Here is a 23,975-nt window from a genome sequence, read left to right on the forward strand (position 1 = left end):
GTCTATTGTTTAAAAATCCAAGACACTCATTTGACTGCTGTTAAAATAACCGTTTTTATATTTTGTCTTAGCTAAATAAAGAAAATAAAGCATTGAAAAGAATCAGCATGTTGTACATGGCCAAGCTGGGACCAGATGTGATAACTGATGAGATAAATATTGATGATGAAGATTCAGCTACGGACACAGAGCGTGCTACGGAAACTTGTGTCTCAGTACAGTGCCAGGAGCAAATCAAAGGTGGCTTAATTAATTATTGAGCAAACTTTTGTTCCTGTTAGGGTAGTGCTTTTTAACCCTGACTGTACATTGGAATCGTGGTCACATCTAACGACCCTGATGCCTGGGTCTTATCCCCAGAATTTCTGTTTTAATTGAAATTAAAGAGTATAGCCCGATTGAGAGTTATTTTGAGTGGATACACCATCCATGCTTTATCAGTTAATTTCTTCTTTGGAGTTAGACACTTTTGATAGCTTATTCTTGACAAAAACAGCAGGCTAGACTATAAACTTATTAAGAATATGAACTATGTGTTAAGATATTTTTGTTTAATGAAAGAATGAATGATAAAGTTATATGTCAACACCTTTTGTTTGGCTCTTTTTTGGAAACTTTGGGGAAGATCCCTCTCCAGATATTGCTGTCTGTGACCTCACAGAACTTGCCATCTGATTCAGGCCATGAGCTCTAAGCGTTTGCAGTGCCCAGCAACTGCCGGTCAGCCAGTGGTGCTGTAAGGCAAGACCACGTACTACATCTGCTAAATACACATGAATCTTATTCATTTGTACATATGTGTACACACATTGTTTATGTTAAAGATGTAGGGGAGCAGGTTTTGGCTCAGTAATGAAGCATTTTAACTTAGTGTACATGTCAAGAGCAATACTCATTTTTGGTAGACAGAAATTTTAACCGGAAGTATAAACAAAAAATGATGCTGTAAATACCATCTTTCCCCGACTCTCTACCCCCTTAACTAAGGCAAAATAGAATTCACATTGGTGGGAAGAGAAAGGAAGTTTAAAGGGTTTCCCTTTTATCCATGATTCTCCCTTCTGGTAGGTCTCCCATCATATGGTCTCTTATTTTCCCTTTAAGGTTAGCCAGGCAGTGAAGGTGGTGATTCAGATATAAGTCTCTGAGAACTCCTTCAAGCTGGGTTCATGTAAAAAGTTTGATTTAATTTATAAATAACCACATAGCAAGTTTTTTATTGCCCCTGGAAAAAGATAAGAAATTAAAAGACAAAACAGTAGTTCTGGGTATAACCTTAAGTGCTCTGTGAGAATCCGTGTATAATTTTTAACATTTGAGTTGTAGAAGTAACTTTAATCTAACACCAGAAGCTTTTGTACTTCTAGTTGCTCATATTTTCATTCTAGTAACACATTTTTATTAAATTTCAATAATAAAAATATGAAATAAATGAAGAAACTAAACACCCACAACTCTAGAGAGAAAATTACTAGAATTAACCCTTCTTTCAAATAGGTTCTATTTTGAGTCAGTTCAAATAATATTTAAGGGCTATAAATTGGCAGCTTCAGGACTTATTTCTTCAAAGTAAAATCTCCGAATTATTAACTGCCCAATTGTTTGTTTGTATAGCATTGTGATAAGAGCCCATGGCCATTATGAAATAAAAAGGAATTAGTACAATGCCTTAATTCGTATTGTGAAAAGCTTGAAAAAATCTACCTCCAACATGCCAGATAGTTTTCTACAAGAATATGAGTTTGAAAGAATGCAAAGAAAACAGTATCAGATACATTTAATGTAGTGAGATTATATGATATAAAAAAATTTTTTTTAAAGATTTTTTATTTTTTTCTCTCCCCTTTCTCTCCCCCCCCCCAGTTGTCTGCTCTCTGTGTCCATTTGCTGTGAGTTCTTCTGTGACCACTTCTATCCTTATCAGCAGCACCGGGAATCTGTGTTTCTTTTTGTTGTGTCATCTTGCTGTGTCAGTTCTCCGTGTGTGCGCCGCCATTCCTGGGCAGGCTGCATTTTCTTTCGCGCTGGGCAGCTCTCCTTACGGGGCGTACTCCTTGCACGTGGGGCTCCCCTACGCGGGGGACACCCCTGCGTGGCACGGCATTCCTTGCGCGCATCAGCACTGTGTGTGGGCCAGCTGCACACGGGTCAAGGAGGTCCTGGGTTTGAACTGTGGACCTCCCATGTGGTAGGCGGACGCCCTATCCATTGGGCCAAGTCCAGTTCCCTATATGATATAAAATTAATAACCATGGCTATGAGGGGGGGTGGGCTTTACTTCTACCTTTTCCTTTTAATTGTTAAATAACCTTGACCATAAACTGTGCATTTTCATTCTTTTGACCAGATTATTTCTTTTAAAAGTAAATTTATTTATTTTCCCTTATTCTTTCTTTAAAAAATGCAGAACTTCGAGATCAAATTGTATCTGCTCAGGAGGAAAAGAAGACATTAGCCATTGAACTGGAAGATCTCAAGAGCAAACTTGTGGAAGTAATTGAAGAAGTATGTATTTTCGGCCTGAAGGCAAAAGCTTTAGTGTTTTTAAGATATTTGGAGACTGGCTAAGTTAAAAACTTGCTGTTGAAGCTAATTAATTTCTGACGTGAGAAGCATGTGTGGGTTGTAATCCCCTTTTCCCCCCTAATTCGGACAGGCACAAAGGTATAGAGAGTAAAATCAGGAACACTCATGTCCCCATTGCCTGGTTCACTAAATAAGACACTAGCCTTGAAGCATCCCTTCTTTCCCCCTACTTTTTACTGTGTGAGGCAGGTTTGTGAGAATGGTAGCTCCTGCTTCAAGTCACACTTTGTTTCTGGTGGTAAAGAAGGAAGAGGGTAGTTTGCTTCTCCAGGGGCTGGCTCCTGAGCTGGGAGGGCTGTCCCCCTGTGGACCTCCACCAGGGGTACAGGGGATGGATGGTAGAATGGGTTCAGGTGGACATTCGGGGAATCTTTTTATTTTTCCTTTTCAAACTGTCTTTAAGAACCGGAGCATATCTTTGCCGTTCTTTGAGTGAGGGTTCAAGTTAGGATCTGTCTTGCAGTCTTGATTTAACTGGTGTCAACAGCTCTCCGATTCTGTTGCCCAGCACTTCTCAACCAATGTGCTACGGCACCTTTGATATCCTTGAAGTGGCTTACAAATATGCCAAGGTATTGATCCCTTAGGAGAGCCTCATCCGGTTACCCCAGTCCCGGCAGATTTTATCATTGCATGAGTGCCATGATGTGGAAAAGGTGTGGAGCACTACCAGCACCTCCCAGCCCCAGCTGTGTTCACTTGTGGCAAAACATCATAATGGGAAGAAGGATGATAATATTTTGGAATGGCCATTCCTGTTGGGAATATACTAGTTACTAATTTAAGCCCAACATATAAAAAAATATACCTTAGACTACAGAAACCAGCTCGAAATCTCTGTGGGGGTGATGATGGATTCACATCCACTTTCAGGGCCACTGTCATAGTTTGTTTCTTGACGGTAACCATAGGAGAGGGGTAAACACATTCTGATCTATTCTCTTCCACCTTTTATTGGTGATTCTCTCCCCTCCCACTTAGTGTTGTTTTGGAAGCCATTTCAAAAGTTATTTTTTATTATGACTATTGCAGACATCCCAAAAGATATAAGAACAAAATAACAAATGTCCATAAACCCACAACCCAGCTTAATTCATAAAGCGTGTTAAAAGCCCCTGTGTATCTCTCCCCAGTTGCACTCTCCTCACTCCTTGTCCCTTTTCTCTAAAGAACCATTGTTCTGAATTTGGTGTTCATCATTCTAATACCTGTGTTTTGTTGAAACTATATAAATGTACCTGCTTTTTAAATTCAACGTAATGTATTTGAGATTTATCCAAAAATTTGGATCAATGTATGGATATGTGTAACTTACTTTTTTTTTAACTGCTCTGTGGTATTCTCTTCTGTTGATAGATGCCAAAATTTATTTCAGAAATTTAATTTTGGGGGAAGGATTTTCATACATACTTTATTTAAGCCACAAGTCATCAAAGTTTAAAATGAATACCATAATTGAATATTTGGTCTTAACATAATGGCTGAGGTATGCTTTCTGGTGATCTCTGTTTGGATTTTTGCATTAAAAATAACAATCACTTACATTAGATGGCTAGAACTTTTTCATGTTTAGGAACAGATACAATGCCAATTTGAATATGAAAATAAGTTGTATACCAATTGTATATACTATCTTAAATAGCTACCTTTGAAGCTTTAAGAATAACTTTAATAAAAGGCTAACATACGTTCCTACTTTAAATTGTAACTTTATGTTGAAAGTTGAACAGAAATTTGTGTATCACACTTTACCACATGGAATGTTTTACAGTTTGGGGTATTTTCTCCCCTCAAAATCTTACATTTTTAGGTAAATAAAGTTAAACAAGAAAAAGCTGCTTTAAATTCAGAAGTTCTTGAACAGAGAAAAGTCTTAGAAAAATGCAACAGAGGTATGTATTTCCAGTCTTTTTTCTCAAATACATCTGCAGTTGGTTTATACATATATTTTATTTTAGGCCTTTGCCTAGATATTACAGTGAGAATTCTCTCCTATATTTTATTTTCCTAACTTGTAGCAGTAAGTCTCTCCCATTCTTATTTAATCACCCATCTTGGAGTCTGGGGACTTTTAAAAGTGCTACATTTGAAGAACTCGGGACCTATTCATTCTGAAACTTCAAACCTAAGTACATACTACTCTGTGCTGCATATACCTGGGGACTCCTGGCCATACTGGCCGTCCCCTCAGCATTTACATTTGGTGGGTTATGTAGTATTTCTCAATCCAGAAGAGATAAGGATATTTACACAAATACATGCAGCATGGCATGATAAAGTGGAAAATTTAGAGGATGAGGAAAATGGGACAAATGGAAAGAGAGAGTGTAGATGGATATGCAGATGCAGACTTGCTCTGAAGCCTTGCACATGTCCTGCCTTTGAGCCTGAAATCTGGTGCTGAGCTGGCCAGGGGCCAGTGCAATGGGGAATATAGATCACACAAAAACAAATTCACTGGTTAGGTGGGAGAAGCAGACCTTGGAATTTCTCCCATGGCTCCTCCTAGAGAAAGCCATAGAATATTGTCAACTTTATCTTCCTCGGAGTAAAACAGTCTCGTGGTCCTATTCCTTGGGTCCCCTTGTTTAGGCCGAGGGGGTCATGCCAAAATGTGGTTCTGCAAAAGCAATTCTAACGGTGAGGGCTTAACACATTTTCTCTTCTCTTTTTTCCCTCAGCCACCTGCAGAATGGTTCAGGGTTTAAGTCTTTAGTTCAGAAGCTCTAACACTAACAGGAAGTCTTTCACACCCCAGCTTTCTGTGTTCTGGGTGGTGGCTCTCAACCTTGGAGTCATTCATAAATTGGGTTGTTGTTGTTTAATAAATAAAGGACCTTGTAGGTAAAGTTGAGTGATGAGCTTGTCTGTGATGTTTCCTCAGCTCTTTCTGTATTTAAGAAGATAGAACAGTGTGGGAGAATTTTTACTCTTGATGCCCTGAGCTAGAAACAGAGGTTTCTAGAAATGTTAGTCCCGTGGATATTGTCTTCAGAGAGCCCCCACTCTAGGAAGAGAGAGATTATATAAAGAGATATATGACTAGGACCACCTTAATTTCTTTCAGATCCAAATACAAAGGGCCTGAACACATGAGAATTCACTTTTTTTTTTTATTATAGTGTTCTGGACAGAAAGGAGAGTCAATTATCTTGCCGAGAACTTCAGATATTCTTAGTCTTCTTTGTTTTCTTCACAAAATTTCATTTTTAACTAGGTTTCAAAATGATTGAGTTCTCAGGAACCTATAATTCATGCCTCAAACCACCACTTACTTTGCTTTACTTGAGTAAGACTGTTAGTCTTTCGTCTGAGGAGGCAGGGGATTTACAGAGAACAGTGTTTGAAATTCTATGTCATTACACAGCAAACTACAACTTAGTCAGTTAGGGTGGAAGCACCCTGGAGGAACAGTGTGAAAGCAACCATTAGGAGAGCCCTTTTAAGGATTTTATTGACATGACTCAGCTCAGGCTTGAGGTGCCTTGCCAGAAGCAGGTGAGGAGATGAGTGTGATATCTTCCTCTGTTGTATCTGATTTCTGATGGCACCATCTTTCCCTCTGTCCTCTGGTTTATATATATCTTGTGTTGTTTTAGGCCCTTGCCTAGATATTATTATTTAACAAACTAGACCACAAAATGTCAAAAGTAGCAAAGAATTCATACTGCTCTTGTTTGAAAATACTTTCCTCATGAAAGTTTGTCTCCTGTCTACTAAGAGGATTCTTCAGTATAAAGCTCTGCCTCTTTGGGCCTGAATGGCTCCATGGCTGTTTCCCTCCTTTGTAATCAAGGAAAAGACTTTAAAATAACTTGTGATTCTTTTTTTTTAAACTCAGATATACACTTTTTTTAAAAAAAGGAGTGATGCAGAAAGCACCCTTATGATAAAATCTCTGTATGTGTAGTTATGACTTATTCTCTTAGGATATGCATTCTTCAACGTGGAACTGTTGAATCAAAGGTATGCACATTTTTAAGGTTTTATGATTTACATTGCCAAGTTGCCCTCTAAAAAGATTTTATCATTCTAACCAGCAATGGATGAAGGTGCCTATATGAAGACTCTCTTAGGCGCTATTTTCCATCCCTGTACCTGCTAATTTGTGTGACATATCAATTGCCCATTTTCTTTTCCTTGTCTTCTTAAGTGTCCATGCTAGCAATAGAAGAGTATGAGGAAATGCAGGTAAACCTGGAATTGGAAAAGGGCCTTCGGAAGAAAGCAGAGTCATTTGCACAAGAGGTGGGTATCATGCAGACATCCCATTTTTCTTTTCTTTTTTTCTTTAAAGGACTTTGCTGATGACATATCAAAATACTTTTTGAGTTTTGGTAGGAACTTATCACTTTGAATTAAGGATCAGTTGGTACAGGAGGAGCAGCTATGGAACAGTGTAAAGATCACTGGCTTGGTGTTAGGAGATCTGGGTTCACATATTGGCCGTGTCAGTCAGTAGTTATATGACCTCAAAGCAGTCCCCTCTTAGCCTCTTGGGGTTTACTTTTCTTACCTGTGGGTGATGATATCAGTCTAACCTAATGAATTTTAGAATCCAATGGCACACCTTTAAAGTGTATTTTATAAGCTGTAAAGTGCTATCCAGGGAAAAGGAATTATATTTAGAGATGCTTGTAACTTGTATTGGAAAGTTGAGCTTGAGGACAGGCTGTCTATAAGTTTCAAATAGCCTTCAGAATCTGGGGTACACCCTGTGTGCCATCTCGGATAACAGTGTCACCGTGTCAGTATTTCTCTGCAGCTAGTGCTCAGTGCGCTAATTTATGCAAGTGATTTTCTCCTAGCTGTGGAAACATTGCCATGTGGTACATCCATTACCTCAGCCTTTCACCCACGTAATGATTTTCATCTCCTGTTAAAGATAAGCTCCGTGCTGCTTGGGTTCCGGTTTGCCATCATTAACACGCAGTTGTTGGGCATTTGATGGCTTTGGGGCTGGTTTCCAGGGAAATGATGAGGCGCCAGTTGGTTCATGGTGTGGAACTGATCCGCACGAGATCTTTGTGGCGCATAAGTATTTTGAACGTGTATGAATACTGTAGGTTGGAGGAAAGTAGCTGAAAAAATGAAAACAACAGTCCTAGGCAAAGGTATCCACGGTATAGAAGGAAGACTAAACACGGGGTTATGGGATTGACATTTGAAAATCAGATGATGGTTTTCTGCAGGAGTCTTTCTGTGCTTGAATATAGTTGTGCTAGCAATGAACTCTGCAAAGGTTTAGTCTAAGTAGTTCTGATTTGAAATATTATGGAATATTATGATTCATTTTATCAGAGAGTTTAATGCAAGGTGGGTAAATATCATTTTCTTATTACTTGGAAGACAAAAAAAAAAAGAAGAATTGAAGTGTGCCAGAGCCCTCTGGAAAAAGCTGCAGCTGTATCAATAATGACTTTAAATAAACGCTTGGGGTGGGGAGGTGGTGGAGATAATGTGGAGACAGGCGCCTCCATTGCAAAACGAAAAGATGGGCTGAGTTTGACCCAAATGCCAGGGTCTCATGTTGAGAGACATTTTCAGTTTTCCATCTGTTGTTTGTTGAATGATGTTAGAATACAAAGCATCTTGAAGAAAAACTTGAAGGCCACGGCTATAGCAGAGAAGATAGATGGAAGAACAAGATTCCACTAAGAATACAAAAAATGAATGGTTTACTCTGCCACTCGCCTGGTAGGGCCCGAAGTCTTGGAGTCTGGTGAAAACAATGATGCTGACCCATGAGCCCCAAGTGAGGAAGAGGCAGAAGACAGAGGAGCGGAGGGGAAGCCAGCCCAGTGGCAGTTCCATCTCTGATAGCGTAGATACCTGTAAGGGCATTCGGCAACTTTACAATAGGCTCCTTCCAAATAATAGTGAGAAGATAATTTTTAATAGAGCTAGATTTGAACCAGTATATTTTCTCTTTTGCATGGTTTAAAATTTCTCAGGTTTCCAACAGGTAACTACTGCTAAAAGGCACATGACTTAGTTTACCCTTTCTGTTGCATTTTCTTCCTCTGTGCATGCAGCAAGCATCTTTTTAAGTATCTTCTTTGTGTGAAACACTGTGCTGATACTGTGAATATACTGGTGAGCAAAACAAATGTAGTCCCTGTTCTCAATTTTTTTAAGTTAACTTCATATTTTTTAATGACAAAAGGAAGGTACGTACCTTATTAAAAAAATACAAGGAAATCTCAAATGTGTAAAGTAAAAAAATAAAGATTTCTGCCTAACTTCCCCCCATTCCTACTACCATTTGTACTTTTAAAACAAAAACAAAAACATAATCCCCCTTGTCGAGAAGAAAACAGTGTCTTCATAATCATGTTTTTATCCTTCAGTGCAATTTAAATTTTTAATGTTTCCAGTATTTCTTGAATGTGTGTGTATATATATATTTTTTTGCTATTCATTGTGGTTTGTTTTTTCCTAAGGTGTGAATGCCTTATTTAACGAATTCCCATTATACAAGTGAGAATATCATGTTATTGATTTTTTCCCCCACAAACAATTCTGATGAAATTTGAGTGCTGTTTTGGAAAGAATTAATTACATATTAGTAAAATTAATATATTAAATATTAAAACAGAGGTATAGGAATAATGAATTACATATAATCATTCTCATTCTTCTTTGTAAGGATTTATACATTTTTTTGCAATTTTGATACCTCTTGGTGTTATTTGACACAGAAATTAAGACACCAACTTCCTAACTCCAGCCAAGTTCTTACCATAGCTAACAGTCAAATTCATTAGTGTTTGGTAACTGAATTCTCTTGAAATATATCTTTAGAAAAGGAGTTTTATAAACTATTTGATTTTTAGTAGCTTAAAGTTTAGAAAAGGTGGTCTAATGAGTAATTTTATGAAAGTCTCCCTTGCTATTTATAGAAATGCCTTTCCTATATATTTTTTTCTCTTATAATATTACTATTTAAAAATGGCTACAGGAATTTGCTAAAGAAATTCACATTATTAGTGTCACCTAGATTTGATGTCACATGTCCTTATCATGCTTCTCCCCAAAATAACAAAGTTAAGATACTTTATAAACATGTGAAGTTAAACACCTTTTCTTAAGTGCTATATGGAAAAGGAGCACCAGCTTTTTCTCCCAAGAGAAAACCAAAGCAGAGAGAAGCAGTGCTACCCTCGTGCTGACCTGGTACCAGGCAGCCAGCTTTTTTTACTGCTAAGTTTTAAGAGGGGAAATGTATAAAAAATTAATTACTGTCATAATGATGATAACCTGAAATAATGCATTTCAGTTAGATCATTGGTCTAAAATTTAAGATGCTCTAATGAAATATCGATTACTCTTCTCTGGTATGCTGAAGCCTCTGGGCTCAGTGTTCTCAAGCCTAGCACACTGTGGCACGTGTGCACACACATGCACACTCATGCTCCCTACTCACACTTTCACAGAGAGAGAGAGTCAGGCAGAAGAAGAATGTGGATTTCACTTTAAAACGCTCTTAAGAATCTGAAAAGTGAAGGTGTACTATAAAAAAATGGGCCTAATATCAGGATTTTTAAAACATTTCACGCTTGGATTACCCACTGGCCAACTGGGTACAGTGTTAGGGAAAAAGAAATAACAGGAGCATAGAAAAGAAAATTGTTTTCAATCCTGCAACGTTGTGAGGATTAAATAAGTATTCTGTGTAAATTATGTACTCAGTAAGTATTAGTATACCTTATCCCTTTATGCTCGTACTATTAACTGCTCTCAACTCTGGGCAAAAACATTAGGGCTTGTAAATTATAGAGGAATTTAACCAGGTGAATAAGAGTTTGGGGCTTGTAAACCAGACAGACCTGAGTTTAAAACCTGATTTTGTCATGTATGTGTTACCCTGAGAAAGTTGCTTAACTCTTGAACCTCAGTTACCTAGTTGGTAAAATGAGGGTAATAATAGAATCTACTTGAGAGGGTTCTAAGGATTAGGTACGATGAACAAAAAATGATTAACACCATACTTAGCATGTAGAAAGTATGTAGTAAATGTTGGCAATTCATGCTATAAGCACTTAACTCACAGGATTGATGAAAGTGTTAAAATAATCCATGTAGCATCATTAGTAGAGTATGCAGTATGAGGTAAGTTCTCAATAAATATTACCTACTGCTATTGTATTTTAAAGCAATAATAAAATATTAAAACAAGTATAGAACTAAATTATTGGATATATTCTTTATTGGGGGCAGAGATTGAGATACTGAAGATGGTATAAAAATTAGGAATGAAATTATAGCAATGACTTCTAACACTGTTATACAATTCAGATATCGCCTTAATTTTTTAATAAAAACTCCATGTACTTTTCCTTTTCCTCAAGTTGTAGTTGGAGAGCTATGTGGGATTGTTTGGTATATGCTTTTTATGTAATTAACTTTTGCAGATGTTCATTGAACAAAACAAACTAAAAAGACAAAGCCACCTTCTGCTACAGAGTTCTGCTCCTGACCAGCAGCTTTTGAAAGCTTTAGATGAAAATGCAAAACTCACCCAGCTCCTTGAAGAAGAGAGAATTCAGCATCAACAAAAGGTATGTTTAGGTAATATAAAAAATATATATATATGAAAGATGCTTATATATATAAATAAAATGAGAGGGGTCATTCCAGTTATTTATAATTCCATATTTTTCCTTCGTTATTCAATCCTTCCAGTCACATTTTAGAAAAAATATCTTCCAAAGGAGCCTGATGTAGTGCCTAACTAAAACTTACAGACTTATGTGGGTCCTTAAGATGTTCAAAGGGCCAGAAGAAGCAGGGGTTAGAGATACGACTAAAAATGAGTGTGGGTAATGCACAGTCTGGAAAGTGACTGTGAGTTGACTGTGAGCTGATTGTGTTTTTCAGGGACTGCAGGCATGAAGGTAGATTAGTCTTAAAAACTTGATGGAAGGCATAGGCTCTATTTAAAGATGGAGGAAAAGTCAAGTCCATGTTCACAGTAATTGTTTGCTTAGAGAAAATTTCTGATTTTGTAAACATGCACAAATGTCTATGTTTAAAGGCTTCCTAAGTGGTTGTTTCACTTTGAGTGGCGCTGTTCCCGCTGACACAGCCTACCTCTGTGTGCTAGGCAGAAAGGATAGTCATTGTGGTAGGTGGAAAAGAAGAGGTGGGAGAGGAAGAGAGGTGAAGAGGTGGAACAAAGGCTTTCAAATTAAAGGACCACTTAAGAAAAATTACATCAGTATTTATACTACTTAGTGTCCCTATTTTATGAAGGAAAGGCTGTTAGCTGCTGTTTGTTATCACCTGTCAAAGTCTATTTAAGCAACAGTATTGACATTTAATCCCTGGAAATTCTGACGTTTTTACAAAGTTGGTACTGAGGTAGAGTTGATTTGTTTTTCCTCATTAAGAAATGTTGGTGTGTATGTAGAGTACTTCTGGATGGACAGGCTGCCCCTGGGCTCCTCCCCTCCCCATCTCTTCCTCTTCCCTTTTCCTCTGCCTTCTCCTCCTCTTCCTCCTCCTCTTCTTTCTCTCTCTCTCTTCTTCCTATCAACAGAAATGGCCTTTTCAAATAAAGAGATAAAATAAAAAGGTGCTTTGTTTTCAGATTTTGGTCTGAAAAGCCCAACCACTAAATAAGTCCAGTTAACTTATTTAGTAAATAATACATGCCTGTAACTTACTGAGTTGACCTGAGGTATAAGGCCTAAATTATTGAATATGTACCTGTTGGGGTAGGGGTTGAGGTACTGAAGATTATATAAAAGTGTTGAATGAAATTAGAGCAACCACTTCTTTTAAAACTACCATACTATGACTATACAGTTATTCTGGATAGTCTTTCATGCTGGTGATTTAAAACATTTCTTGCCTGACTGCAAGTTCCCTTGCAGATTTCAGCAATCTTTTAAACATAACTGTATTGTGTATTGTTTTAGTGATTATAAAAGTAACATGTGCTCATTATAAAAAAGAATTTTTAAAAATACAGGGAGACTTTAGGAAGAAAATTGATTACCCAAGAATCTCAAATTTTGATGCATATCCAAACTTTATGTAAATATATAATTTTATGAATATATGTATTGTTAAAATGAAATTATGTCGTACATACTATTCTATAACCTAATTTTTCAATTGGTAATATATCCTCCTATGTTAGGGTAAAGTCTGCTATGTGATTTTAAATGTTTGCATAATATTTCATTTAAAGAACACGATTATTGATTAATATTGATGGACACTGATGTTCAGTTTTCCACTGTTATAAGGAACAGTTTAGTGAGCATATTTGCACACTTGTGTGACTATTTCTTTAAAATAAATTTCTAAAACACTATTTTGGACCAAAGAGTCTTTCTTTTTAATTAATTTTTTTTGATGTTTTTGATATTTATTACCAAATTTCCCTCCAGGGGTCTTTTTAATACTACCAGAATTTTTCTCTTGAAAATAGGTACAAAGGGATTCATCTTTTTAAAATGAACTTTTAGGTATTATTTTACTTTTGTGACCCACTTATAAAAATTAAAGAATCTGGTACATAAGTCTCAGTAAATTTATATTGAATCAAATAGCTGGGAATGATTTTAAGTATCATCTGTATCCTAACATTTGCTTGGTTTTTAAGATGGATTGGTATCTCTTTGCTATGAAATGCAAAATCAAAAGGAAACATTACTTTTTTTCCCTTTTCCTTTAATAAAGGAAAAATTACTATGCTATAAAGGTTTGTTTATAATTTATAGATCAAAGAATTAGAGGAGCAATTAGAAAATGAAACACTTCACAAGGAGATACACAACCTCAAGCAGCAACTGGAACTTCTAGAAGAAGATAAAAAGGAATTGGAACTGAAGTATCAGAATTCTGAGGAGAAAGCAAGAAATTTAAAGCATTCCGGTAAAAGCACTGAGTAGGCTACTGGGGTCTTATTATTAATCTGTGTATCTCTCATGGCATCTATAGTTGGTCTAGAACCTGTAGTGAAGGCTGTGGGAAAACATCAGAATTTTTCCCCCAATTCTTTCATTTCTAATTCTTATAATTCAGTAGCATGGCTGCTGTAATCAAGTAATTCACAAATATTTAGACTTCTTCTTTAGACTTAGAGCCTTTGTGGGCATCGCACTCAGAATTAAGGGACAAAGATACCATGGGACTACCAAAAATTTCAGCATTTTCTAGGGCTTCAGAGAAGACTGCTCATTAAGTACTGACTTTATTTTGTTCATTTTAGGGTGCATTTTTAAAAAGAATTAAACTTTTTGGACTCAAACTACCTTCATCTTTGGTGCCTAATTATATACATGAAATAATACTTTCAATATCACACCTAGCAATGAAGTGGGCAGCAATATATATATTAAATGGAAAAACTTTTAAAACACCAGGGGATACTTAAAGGATTTATTCTTTCAGTTCTGGAAGGCTTAACAAGAATGTGTGAGTTGGATTACCACACAGGCATAAGTAATAAGTTTCTGTTGGAAGGTAGGTAATTTAAGGAGGCAGGTCATTCACTTTATACCAGCGTCTACATTCACTTCAGATATTTTTGGTTAATTTTATACTAGAATTTTGAAATCTGTGCAGAAGAACCATGTAAGCCTTTTTTCCCCTTTTAAAAACATCCAGTGCTTTCTTGTCCACAATGAAAATTTATTTTTAAAAAATTTATTTTTAAAAAATAGATCTAAATCAAGAAATACTCCATTCTTTTTAGTGACTATCAGGGTAGCCTATAGCCACAGCCATCTTTATTATGCACGGAGAGGGCAGACACTAGAGATACTGAGGTTCAGTTTAGCACATGTTTATTTAGTACCTGCTGTTCGTATATCCTAAGGTACTATAAGAAATACAGAAGAAAAGAAACCATACCTTCTTTCCTTGATGAGCTAACACTTCCTTTAAAGAGACGGATGCATTCATATGAAATAACTAGAGCATTCTTGGGGCCAGCGAGCTTAATCCATACTGCCCATTTAAGTGTTGAGGATAAAAACAAATGGACAGACAATTGGGAGGTACAGTCAGTCATGGAAATTGCCGGGGAGTGGGAGGAGCTAGCTTCTGAGTGCAAAACACAGCCTTTAGTACCTATAGCCTGTTTGCCTATATTATAGGTGTTTGCATCTGTGATGTAAATTTAAATTGAGCTCCTTGAAGTCAGAAACTGTGTCTTGACTAGCACCAAGCACAGACCCTTTAACATTGTTGGTGCTTAGTAGACTTTAGCCTGCTGCAATAATGACTTCAATGAATAAATTATATTTCCAGAATATGCTTCAAAAGAGCAAAAAGTTTTAAAGTTAAGACAATTGGGAGTCTGAGTAAATTTAAAAATGAATAAATACCTATAAGATGTTTAAAATCAAGGACTCTGGTATTTGCAGTTTGTAAAGGAAAAGGGAGGAGAGAGGTATGCAACTATTAAAATCCATTTTTAAATGTTATGTTGAAAATTCTTGGTCTATGCACTTTTAAAGTCAAGTAATAACAATTTCGTAGTGTTTGAGTAGTATACTCCATTGTTAACAAATATTTCCTCAGCCTACTCAGTCTTTACTCTCCCACCCATTCAGCCATTGTCCTGAATTTTTTTTCCTTTTTATAGTTAGCAGATGGTAACTTTTTCTTTTAACAGATGGAAGGCATCTCTTGCGTCAGTGATAGCAGACCAGATTAAGAAGTTCTGCAGTTTCATATTAAAATTTCTAACTTTGCCTTAATAAAAGGTTCTTGATTTTGTGAGAGGTTACGTTTTTTTCCTGTACGTGTAAAAGGAAAAAAAAAGTCCAGTTACTTATTTCAGCCCTCTTCCAAATGCTTGCTCTCTCTTCAGTTGATGAACTCCAGAAACGCGTGAACCAGTCTGAGAATTCTGTACCTCCACCGCCTCCTCCTCCCCCACCACTCCCTCCTCCGCCTCCCAATCCTATCCGGTAAGCATATCCAGGAAGACTGCTTTGTGGCCGATGTTATTCCTCATCAGAAAACCTGGAGTTTATGATAATAGTAGCCTTTCTTTTTAAAAAATATTGGCTTAGATTAGAGGGACAATAAAAAGTATGAACAATATCAGCTAGTATTTCGCTCAGAGAACTTTCTAAAGGTCAACATGTATTACTCCCTTCTTGCAATGTGTATAAATTCTTGTGTCCTGCAGCACTCTTCCCCTGCAGACATTCAGATTCCATGGAGATGTTCTGAAACCGGAGCTAGATCCATTTTTTTCATACCATTTCATTTCACCCCAGATACTCTAGTTTTAAAATTTCAATCCATGACTTTAGAAGATTTCCTTTACCTGGTAAGACCAAGGAGTTTTGAGCTTCTCTGGAATGCTTTCATCTTTTTCTCTCACTAATTTGGATTTCAGAAGCTCTGGTTTGTTCAATTACTTTAAAAATAAATGTGCTAAACTGAAACTTTAACTAAAAGTGCTATTTATTATAAACTAGTACTTAAACTAAAAGTACTACTTATTTTTATGTCTCACTTCATAGTTAAACCTTTTCAGATGCTGAGAGAGGAACCTTTCATAAGAAAAAGAAATTATGTTTAAATTCTTACATATACACAGATAGGAATTTACTTTTTCTGAAACTTAAAGTGACTTGAAGTATTACTGAGTCAACATTTGCTGCCCTTGTCCATTCTTTCTTCTACCATCCAGAATTATGAAAGGCAGCCTTCACATCTCGGTGATAACTTCCTTCCTTGCATCATGATGTTGGCTGCTGCTGTATAATTTATTCTTGAACAAATGTCCTTTCAACTTTTGCTAGAGTTTTATCTTTCATTAACTCATGTGATTTGTTTAATCCTTTCACACAGCGAGGCCATTAATTCATGCTTTGCACCTTTGCTGATCCATCTGAATAGAAAATGTACTATGGTCCGCCCACACGATTATGAAAATGGGACTTTGACTTTTAAAAAGATTCTCATTAGTTTTCCTTACTGAGTAGGGTATGACATAATCTGCTTTAAGCCGTTGAAGTAGTTAAGGCAAAATAATTTTTACACGTGATCGATCCAAGAGTGAATTGAAAGAATTTCAGGTATTTTTAAATTATTTCTTTCCTGGGTAGCTAAATCTCTAGGATATATTCTGAATTTGACATTTAAAACTGGAAATTCATCACTTTGATCTTTCTGCCAAGGCCTAGAATTTTGAGCTGATAAGAAAGGTCACTTCTGTCTATGATGAAGAACTATTTAAAAGAGATTACAGTCTTCCTGTTGGCCTTTAATTTTTAGTCTCAGAGACCTTGAGAACCTCTAGAATTAAAAGTAAAGTATAACCTAAACAGATTCCCTCCCCCCCTCAAAGAACACTTCACAGTTTAACTGGGAAATGAATGAAGGATTCAGGACTATCTATGTCTAAAGCATGAACTCTTTTAACTTATTGTTCACAATTTTTCAGTAAAAAATGATTTTTTTTTTTTTAGTAAAGTATATTTTCTTATCTAAGAAGTATATTTGCATAGATGCTAAGTGTCAGTGGACTTTGAATCCACTAATCAAGGTTACCCAGCTTTGTTCCTGAGCAGTTATTGGTTTTACCCTGATGCAGATCATGGATAGAAATGAAAGTGGGGAAAAAAGCCTAGGGCTTGAGGTCTCTCTAAGTGGCTTTATTGCTTTTTCCTCCTCTTCCCACACATTCGACCTAGAGGACAAATGGGAGGGGAGAAGAGAGGAAGAAGGCAACCTTGGCCATGTTGTACCAGTAGTAGGGAAAGAAGGACAGGTCCTTGGCAGATGTGGCTCATGGGGAGAGAGGTGGGCATGAAGAACTCTCCTTAAGAACTTCAGGTGAAAATTGTCCATTGAACCTTCCCATCTTAGGGTGGTGCCTTCTTGAGGCTTTTATCCATTCAGATGAATGTGGTGGTGAGTTTTGGATTATTGGTCTCAGCTCTCCTGTCCTAGTCTTCTCCTCTGTCCTGGAAACCCACCCTGTCTGCTTTCTCTGTATGCTTACGTCCCCATCCTGGCAGGTAGTTCTCTTTCAGTGTTACAGATGACCCTCTGGGCATCATATCCTCTCCAACCTGTGCTTCAACTCAGAACCTTTTACGCTGACACTTTCTATCACCTACTTAAGTGGTTTATAATGACAAACCTATGTTCTTACCTCGTATATGTAAATATGTAAATACTCTGAGCAGTACAGATAACTTTCTGTTTTGTAATCTTTATGTATAATAATGCATTCATATGCTAGGAGTTTCCTTTCAGAACTAGAGCTGGGGTCATTGCAGAGTGCTGTGAGAAAGTCAGGAAAGACCTCTCATTAGTGAGAAGTCCCCCCCTCTCCAAACCTACCCCACCAAGAATGGCAACAAGTAGACACTGAATCCTCCTGGCTTTCTGTTGACTGAAAAGACAAATAAGCCCGTAAAATGTATATTCTTTCATTCTTAACAATCCCACATTTCTAGAATAAAATATGCTTATTTCAAAGTTCTGTATGAATTAGAATTTATAATTTTTGTGAAAATAATCCCCTTTTGAAAGGCTATTTATGAGCCCAACAAAGGTAAACTAGATGAAATCAAAAGCTCAGTGATTGAATATTTCCCAGTTGGTAGGGCCTGGGTACTTCACAGCATAGAGAAGGATGGGATTGTTTCTTTTTACTGTGATTCATGGGAGATTGTCCAGTGCATTTGGGAATTTTAATAAAAGGCAATTAGAAAGGGATTAGTAATATATCCAAAAGAGTAGAAGTGAGAAAGGAAAAATAAATCTAAAATAAATCTAAAAATGATAGTGATTAAGGGTGTTAGGTCCTCAGAGCAAGTATTACTCTGTAGAGCCAGTTGCCCCTTTTCTAGAGGCATCGTGCCTTTCTTACCCGCCAAGTATTTGATTCCCGTTACTAGCTTCCCACCTTGTCTTCCTCAGGACTGTGTTTTGTCAAACCCAGTTCACCACACTGAGGACATTTATAATATAGGTGGAAGAATTCAGTAACTTAGGATTTGTTTGTTTTATGTATGTAGGAATAGTTCTTGGGAGAACTCTAACACGTGCAAAAATGCACATAAACTTGTAAATGGTTTAAAAATAATATAAAAGGAACATCTATGTAATCACCATTCAAGTTAAGACGTAGAGCAGTGCTGGCACCCTAGAAGCTCCTTGTGTGTCCCTTCCCAAACCTAAGCCTAACTGCTACCCTGTATTTATGGCAATCATTTGCTTGCCACTTTCAAAAAGTTTTACTACCTGCATATAGCATATCCCTAAATATATCTACATGTATTTTTGCCTGTTTTTGAACTTTTTTCCAATTATATAAATTGGAATTTGACTGTATTCATTTATGTCTTGCTCTTTTCACTCTACACTGTTTTGTTAGATTCATCCATATTATTTTGTGTAGCTGAAGTTCATTCCTATTCATTGAAATCCATTTTATGAATGCCCCTACATTTCTTTATCCATTGTGAGGCTGATGGGCATTTAGATTATTTCCGTTCTAGGGTAGTTATGGAAATTCTTCATGAACATGCTTGTGCATGTATCTTGGTGTGCAAGCACCCGTATTTCTGTAAGGTACCTAGAAGTGGACTTGCTGGCTCGTGGGATATGTGGATCTTCAGCTCTACCTGATAATACCCAACAATCTCCCAAGATGGTAGTACCTACTTATATACCCATTTCAGTTTGAGAGTTCCTGTTACTGCAACCCCTAACATTTGATAATATCAGACTTTAAATTTTTTTGCCTATTTGATACATGTAGTGGTAGCTCAGTGTGGCTTTAATTTGTATCATCCTGATAACTAATGAAGTCAGGCATCTTCATGTATGTTGTATGCGTACTGGCAATTTGAACATCCACTTTTACAGAATGCCAGTTGAAGATTTTTGTCAATTTTTCTATTAGGTTGTCTGCTTTTTCTGATTTATTTATATATTCTGTAGTTTGTTTTTTATTATTTATGGTGTCTTATATTTGGAAGTTTTAAAAATTTTAATGTCAAATTTATCCTGATTTAGATTTAACATAGATTTTTAAAACATGGGCTAGACTGACAGTGGTCTAAATACATCTTATTCCTTAAATATTTGGTCTATTTCATGCAAATTCAGATTTTTTTATGCCCATAAAAAACACTTCTTATGTGAAGCCTATTCTAATTCTTTCATCCTTCTCTTTCTCTCAAAGTATGGCTGTCTGTGATTTTCAGATTTTGCATTTCTTCTATACCTTTTTTACTTTGTAGATGTATACACATCATATTAGTAATCATAGCAGTCCCTTTCCTCCAGTAATTAGTTGGTTTGTTTTTTTGTTGTTTTTTTACTTTTTATTTTTAAATAATTTCTGACTTTTAGGGCTGCTGCAAAAATTATACAAAACCTATACAGAGAACTCCAATATACCAGATACCCAGATTTACCAACTTTTAACATTTGCCAGTTTTGTTGTCTCATTCTATCTATATTCTAAACATTTGGGATCAAATTGTATTCATCATCCTCCTTGAACACTTAATGTTTCCATATATATTTCCTAAGAACAAGGATATTCACTTATCTTACAAACCTTATTATGTACAGTTATCAAGTTCAAGACATTTAACATATGAAGTTTATAGTCTATATTCCATTATTTTTAAATTTCCCTCAATAATGTCAATTTTTAAAATTGGTTTGGTTTTATAAGAAAGGGATGAGACATTTATCCTTAAAATAATAAATTTAAACAATTATTAAAAATAGAAAGTAGGCTACTTAAGTTCTAGTGTTACATTCATGTACCAAGAGAAGAATTGAGTTTTTACTGCATATTTAGAATCTATACATTTTGTTTCTTGGATCATGAAGCATCCAGTCATCTGCTGATCTTTTTCTCTCTCTCAAAGATCCCTCATGTCGATGATCCGGAAACGATCCCACTCCAGTGGCAGTGGTGCTAAGAAAGAAAAGGCAGCTCAACCAGAAACAAGTAAGCTTTGCCCCCATTTGGTTTATTTTAAGTTGATGTGTACAACTTTTCAACTATTCATACATTTGTTGAGTTCTTAGACTATGGACGTTTGAAGAACTTAACAGCTATAAAAAATGAACCAGCGTCACCTAAGTTTATTGTCTAGCGGAGACGAACATGTACACACATTACAAATGTAAGGCATGCTGGGAAATGTGGGATTGCTGTGGGTGTGTAAGGAAAAGAGATGGAGTCGTTCCAAATGATGGATTTGGGGAAGCCTTCTTAGAGTTGATAGCGAGTGAGCTGCGACTTGAGGAGCACCTACTATTTTAGGCTTTATGGTTTATATGGAAGATACAAGACATAGAAGATAAATACATAGTTATTTAAGCACAGCTTTTGATAAGTGCTATAAAGGGAGTACAAGGCTGTAAAAACCTAAGGATTGTGGACTGCAGGTATCGGAAAGTGATGTTTAAACTGAGTACTTACAGAATTCAAAAAGTCGGGAGGGTGTTGGAGTTACTTCCAAATCTCTCCCCCAAATGACTTGCAAACTCTTCAAGGGTTTACTGATCTCTGTAACCTCCCACTGCTCTCTTGCGTGTTAAATAAATTGAAGTGTGGACCTAGCCATTTCTTTCTTAATCAGGTTCCTTGCAGCACCATTATTGAGAAAGCTTTTTGACCTAATTTATGTCAGGGGTTCTTAACAAGGGGTCTATGAACTTGAACTGAAATTTTTTAAAGAAACATTATTCTTGGGAAGCGGCTATGGCTTAAGCAGTTGGATGCCTGCCTACCACAGGGAGGTCCTGGGTTTGGGTCCCAGTGCCTCCTAAAGAAGAAGAGCAAACACTGCACCTGCCACAATGAGCTAGATGCTGCACCCGCTGCAATGCGCTAGACACCGCACCGCCACCGCACCTGCTGCAAAAGGCCATGAGCTAGAAGACACCGCAGGCCGTAGGGAGCAGATGTGGCTCAGGCTGTTGGGTACTCGCCTCCCTTCTGGGAGGCCCTGGGTTCAGTTTCGGGTGCCTCCTGGAAAAGGCAAGCAAACAATGAGCAGACAGACACGAGAACCATCTGAGAGGAGGGGAGATAAATTAAAAAAAAAAAAAAGGTAAATAATCTTAAAAAAAAAAAGACCCATTCTTGTGGGAGTGATGTATTTATTAAATAATATATGGTATAGGGTGGAATGGACTTGGTAAGAGGTCCTTGGTTTTCACCTGACCGGCAAAGGGGACCATGGAACAAAAAAGGTTAAGAACCCATGACCTACGTGAATTGTTTTTCTGTGCCTTCCTCCTGCAGCCCTGGGGAACCTGCTCCTCTGAACAGCAGTGGCGCTCCAAGGTAGACTCCACTTAGCACTTGGCATTGCAGGACTCAGAAGCAGTCCTGCCTTTGCTGATTTTCAGACAGCCCTGCTCCTGGGTTACTGGCTATTTGCTTCTCCTGACACTGTAATTTAAATTTTGTTTCAATCTTGTTTTGGGGACAATTGGTATGTTTTAGAGGATCAGGAGGGCAGTCAGAATAAAATGATTTTTCCCTCAAAGATTACACTATCAGCTTATCAACCGCAATAGCACTCTTAAATACAAAAGTATTCTGAACTTCTCAACCCCCCATGTTAGGAGCCATACCGTTTTTCTTATGAAAATGGTATTTCATTTACAATTCATGAAATGTAGCAGTATTTTCTCCCACATCCTTGGGCTACTGGATTTGTTATTTGGAGAATCCAAGTAGAGATCCTGACTCAGAAGTATAATTCTCAGTTATAATTCTCATTTGGAGTAGCCCTAAAATCACGCTGCCCTCGTGGCTGGAGCAGTGCCCTCTCTGTTTGGCAAGGCAGTTGTTTATAACAGCTTCTTCATAGTTCACACAAAAAGATAATTGTTGAATGAATAAATCAATAATGATTAAATGCATGATGAATAAATGTAGACCATCACACGGTGGGATTGTCTCTGACACTTCAGGGTTTGAATTTATAGCATGGGGACTGGTCTCATGCTCACGGTGTTATTGTTTTTTTGCACCTTAATATGCAATTGGTCTGCTTTTCAGAGCATGAGCAGAGATGCCTTCATTGCTAGGTTCTGGTCCCTTAAAAGCTTGAGTGCAGGGAAGGTCTGTGGAATATTTTGGAACACATTTTAAGGTCTGAAATTAAGAAATTATTATCAACTTTGAAGTTAATGGCCCTACTCTTGAACAAGAATGCATTTATTGGGCCAGTTCTGGTATTTCTTGCTGCTTGTCACTTATTTAGGTCATTACTTGGTTTGATATCTTTTTAATGCTTTATACCTCAGTTTGCTTACCTATAGACTGGGGATATTATTAACACTGGTACCAATTCCAAAGCATTGTTGTGAGAGTTAATGAGCCTCACAGCAGGAAAAGTGTTTAGAGTAATCACCAGCACATAGAAAATATGCAAAATATAAGCCAAAAAATAATGGAAAAGGGACCAGCCTCTCTTTTGAAGAGGCGGAAGGAGTCTTTTTCCAGCAAATTCTTGAATTATTTTAATTAATTGTAAATTTCCTTGATTTTATTATCTTAATTCAAATCCAGACTTATTCACTTGTAATTTGTTCTTTGCACATCATGGTAGCATAGCATTTGTTAATGCCTTTCTAAAAAATGTTAGTGAAATAGAAAAGTAATCCTGTGGAATTTAGAAATTCATTTTAGTTTCTGGGTAATAACAAAACCAGGTGAATGGTTTTGTCTGTAGTTTTTGTTTTTTTTAAGGAATTAAAGGTCTTTTTTTTTTTTCTTATTTGAGAAACTAACTTATTTTTCAAGTGGGTTTTAAGATTTAAGCCTCAATTAATTACATGTAGCTTTCTGATCCAAGACTGACCTTGAAGCGCTAACTCAAAGAACATTTTATTTTATTTTCCTGTGGCAGTTCAATAACATTAGACCTGTTGTCTTCATTTGTCCCTTTTCTTTAATCTCCAGTATCCAGCATATTTCTATTGTCACCCTGATTACATGCTTTTGTGAGACAATTACCAACTGTGTGATTGCAGAGAGAATTACACAACATACCATGAGCTCTCTGTAGGTGATCCTTGCAGATTTATTAGAACTGCTTTAATAGTTTAGAAGTTCATGTAGATTGCTTTTTACTAGTTCAAAAACAGGGTCGGGGAGAGAGAAGGCTTGTGTTGCTAACATTGCCCTATATTGTGCCTGAGTAGAGAATCTGATAAGAGTGATTTCTTTTTCTTAAGACCAATTAAGCTTTTACACTTGAAAAAGACTGAGAAATTAAAGCCTGGTTTATAATCTGCACACAGTACAGATAGTGGCACTTCTCTGAATTGTCACTGTGATTCTGGCAAGCAAATATAAGAAACTACTTTAAATTCCTGCTATGTTAGATGCTGTAGCAGATTTGAATGGTGTT

At 36.8% G+C, this 23,975-nt stretch overlaps 1 protein-coding gene across 8 annotated transcripts in view; it reads left to right on the forward strand.

The window, feature by feature from the left end:
- The window catches only part of HSPA12A (heat shock protein family A (Hsp70) member 12A), a 321,425-nt gene that overhangs the window by 49,122 nt on the left and 248,328 nt on the right, over positions 1–23,975 (forward strand). For all 8 annotated transcript variants that reach the window (XM_058298306.1, XM_071215655.1, XM_058298308.2 and 5 more), the window contains 8 exons: positions 72–240; positions 2,408–2,505; positions 4,397–4,478; positions 6,740–6,834; positions 11,001–11,147; positions 13,320–13,473; positions 15,419–15,518; positions 20,466–20,548. In XM_058298306.1, the coding sequence (XP_058154289.1) occupies positions 72–240; positions 2,408–2,505; positions 4,397–4,478; positions 6,740–6,834; positions 11,001–11,147; positions 13,320–13,473; positions 15,419–15,518; positions 20,466–20,548 (928 nt within the window). The remainder of the gene's footprint in view (positions 1–71; positions 241–2,407; positions 2,506–4,396; positions 4,479–6,739; positions 6,835–11,000; positions 11,148–13,319; positions 13,474–15,418; positions 15,519–20,465; positions 20,549–23,975) is intronic.

This window comes from Dasypus novemcinctus, chromosome 6 (assembly GCF_030445035.2).
Source record: "Dasypus novemcinctus isolate mDasNov1 chromosome 6, mDasNov1.1.hap2, whole genome shotgun sequence".
In the NCBI taxonomy this organism is placed as follows: Eukaryota; Metazoa; Chordata; class Mammalia; order Cingulata; family Dasypodidae; genus Dasypus; species Dasypus novemcinctus.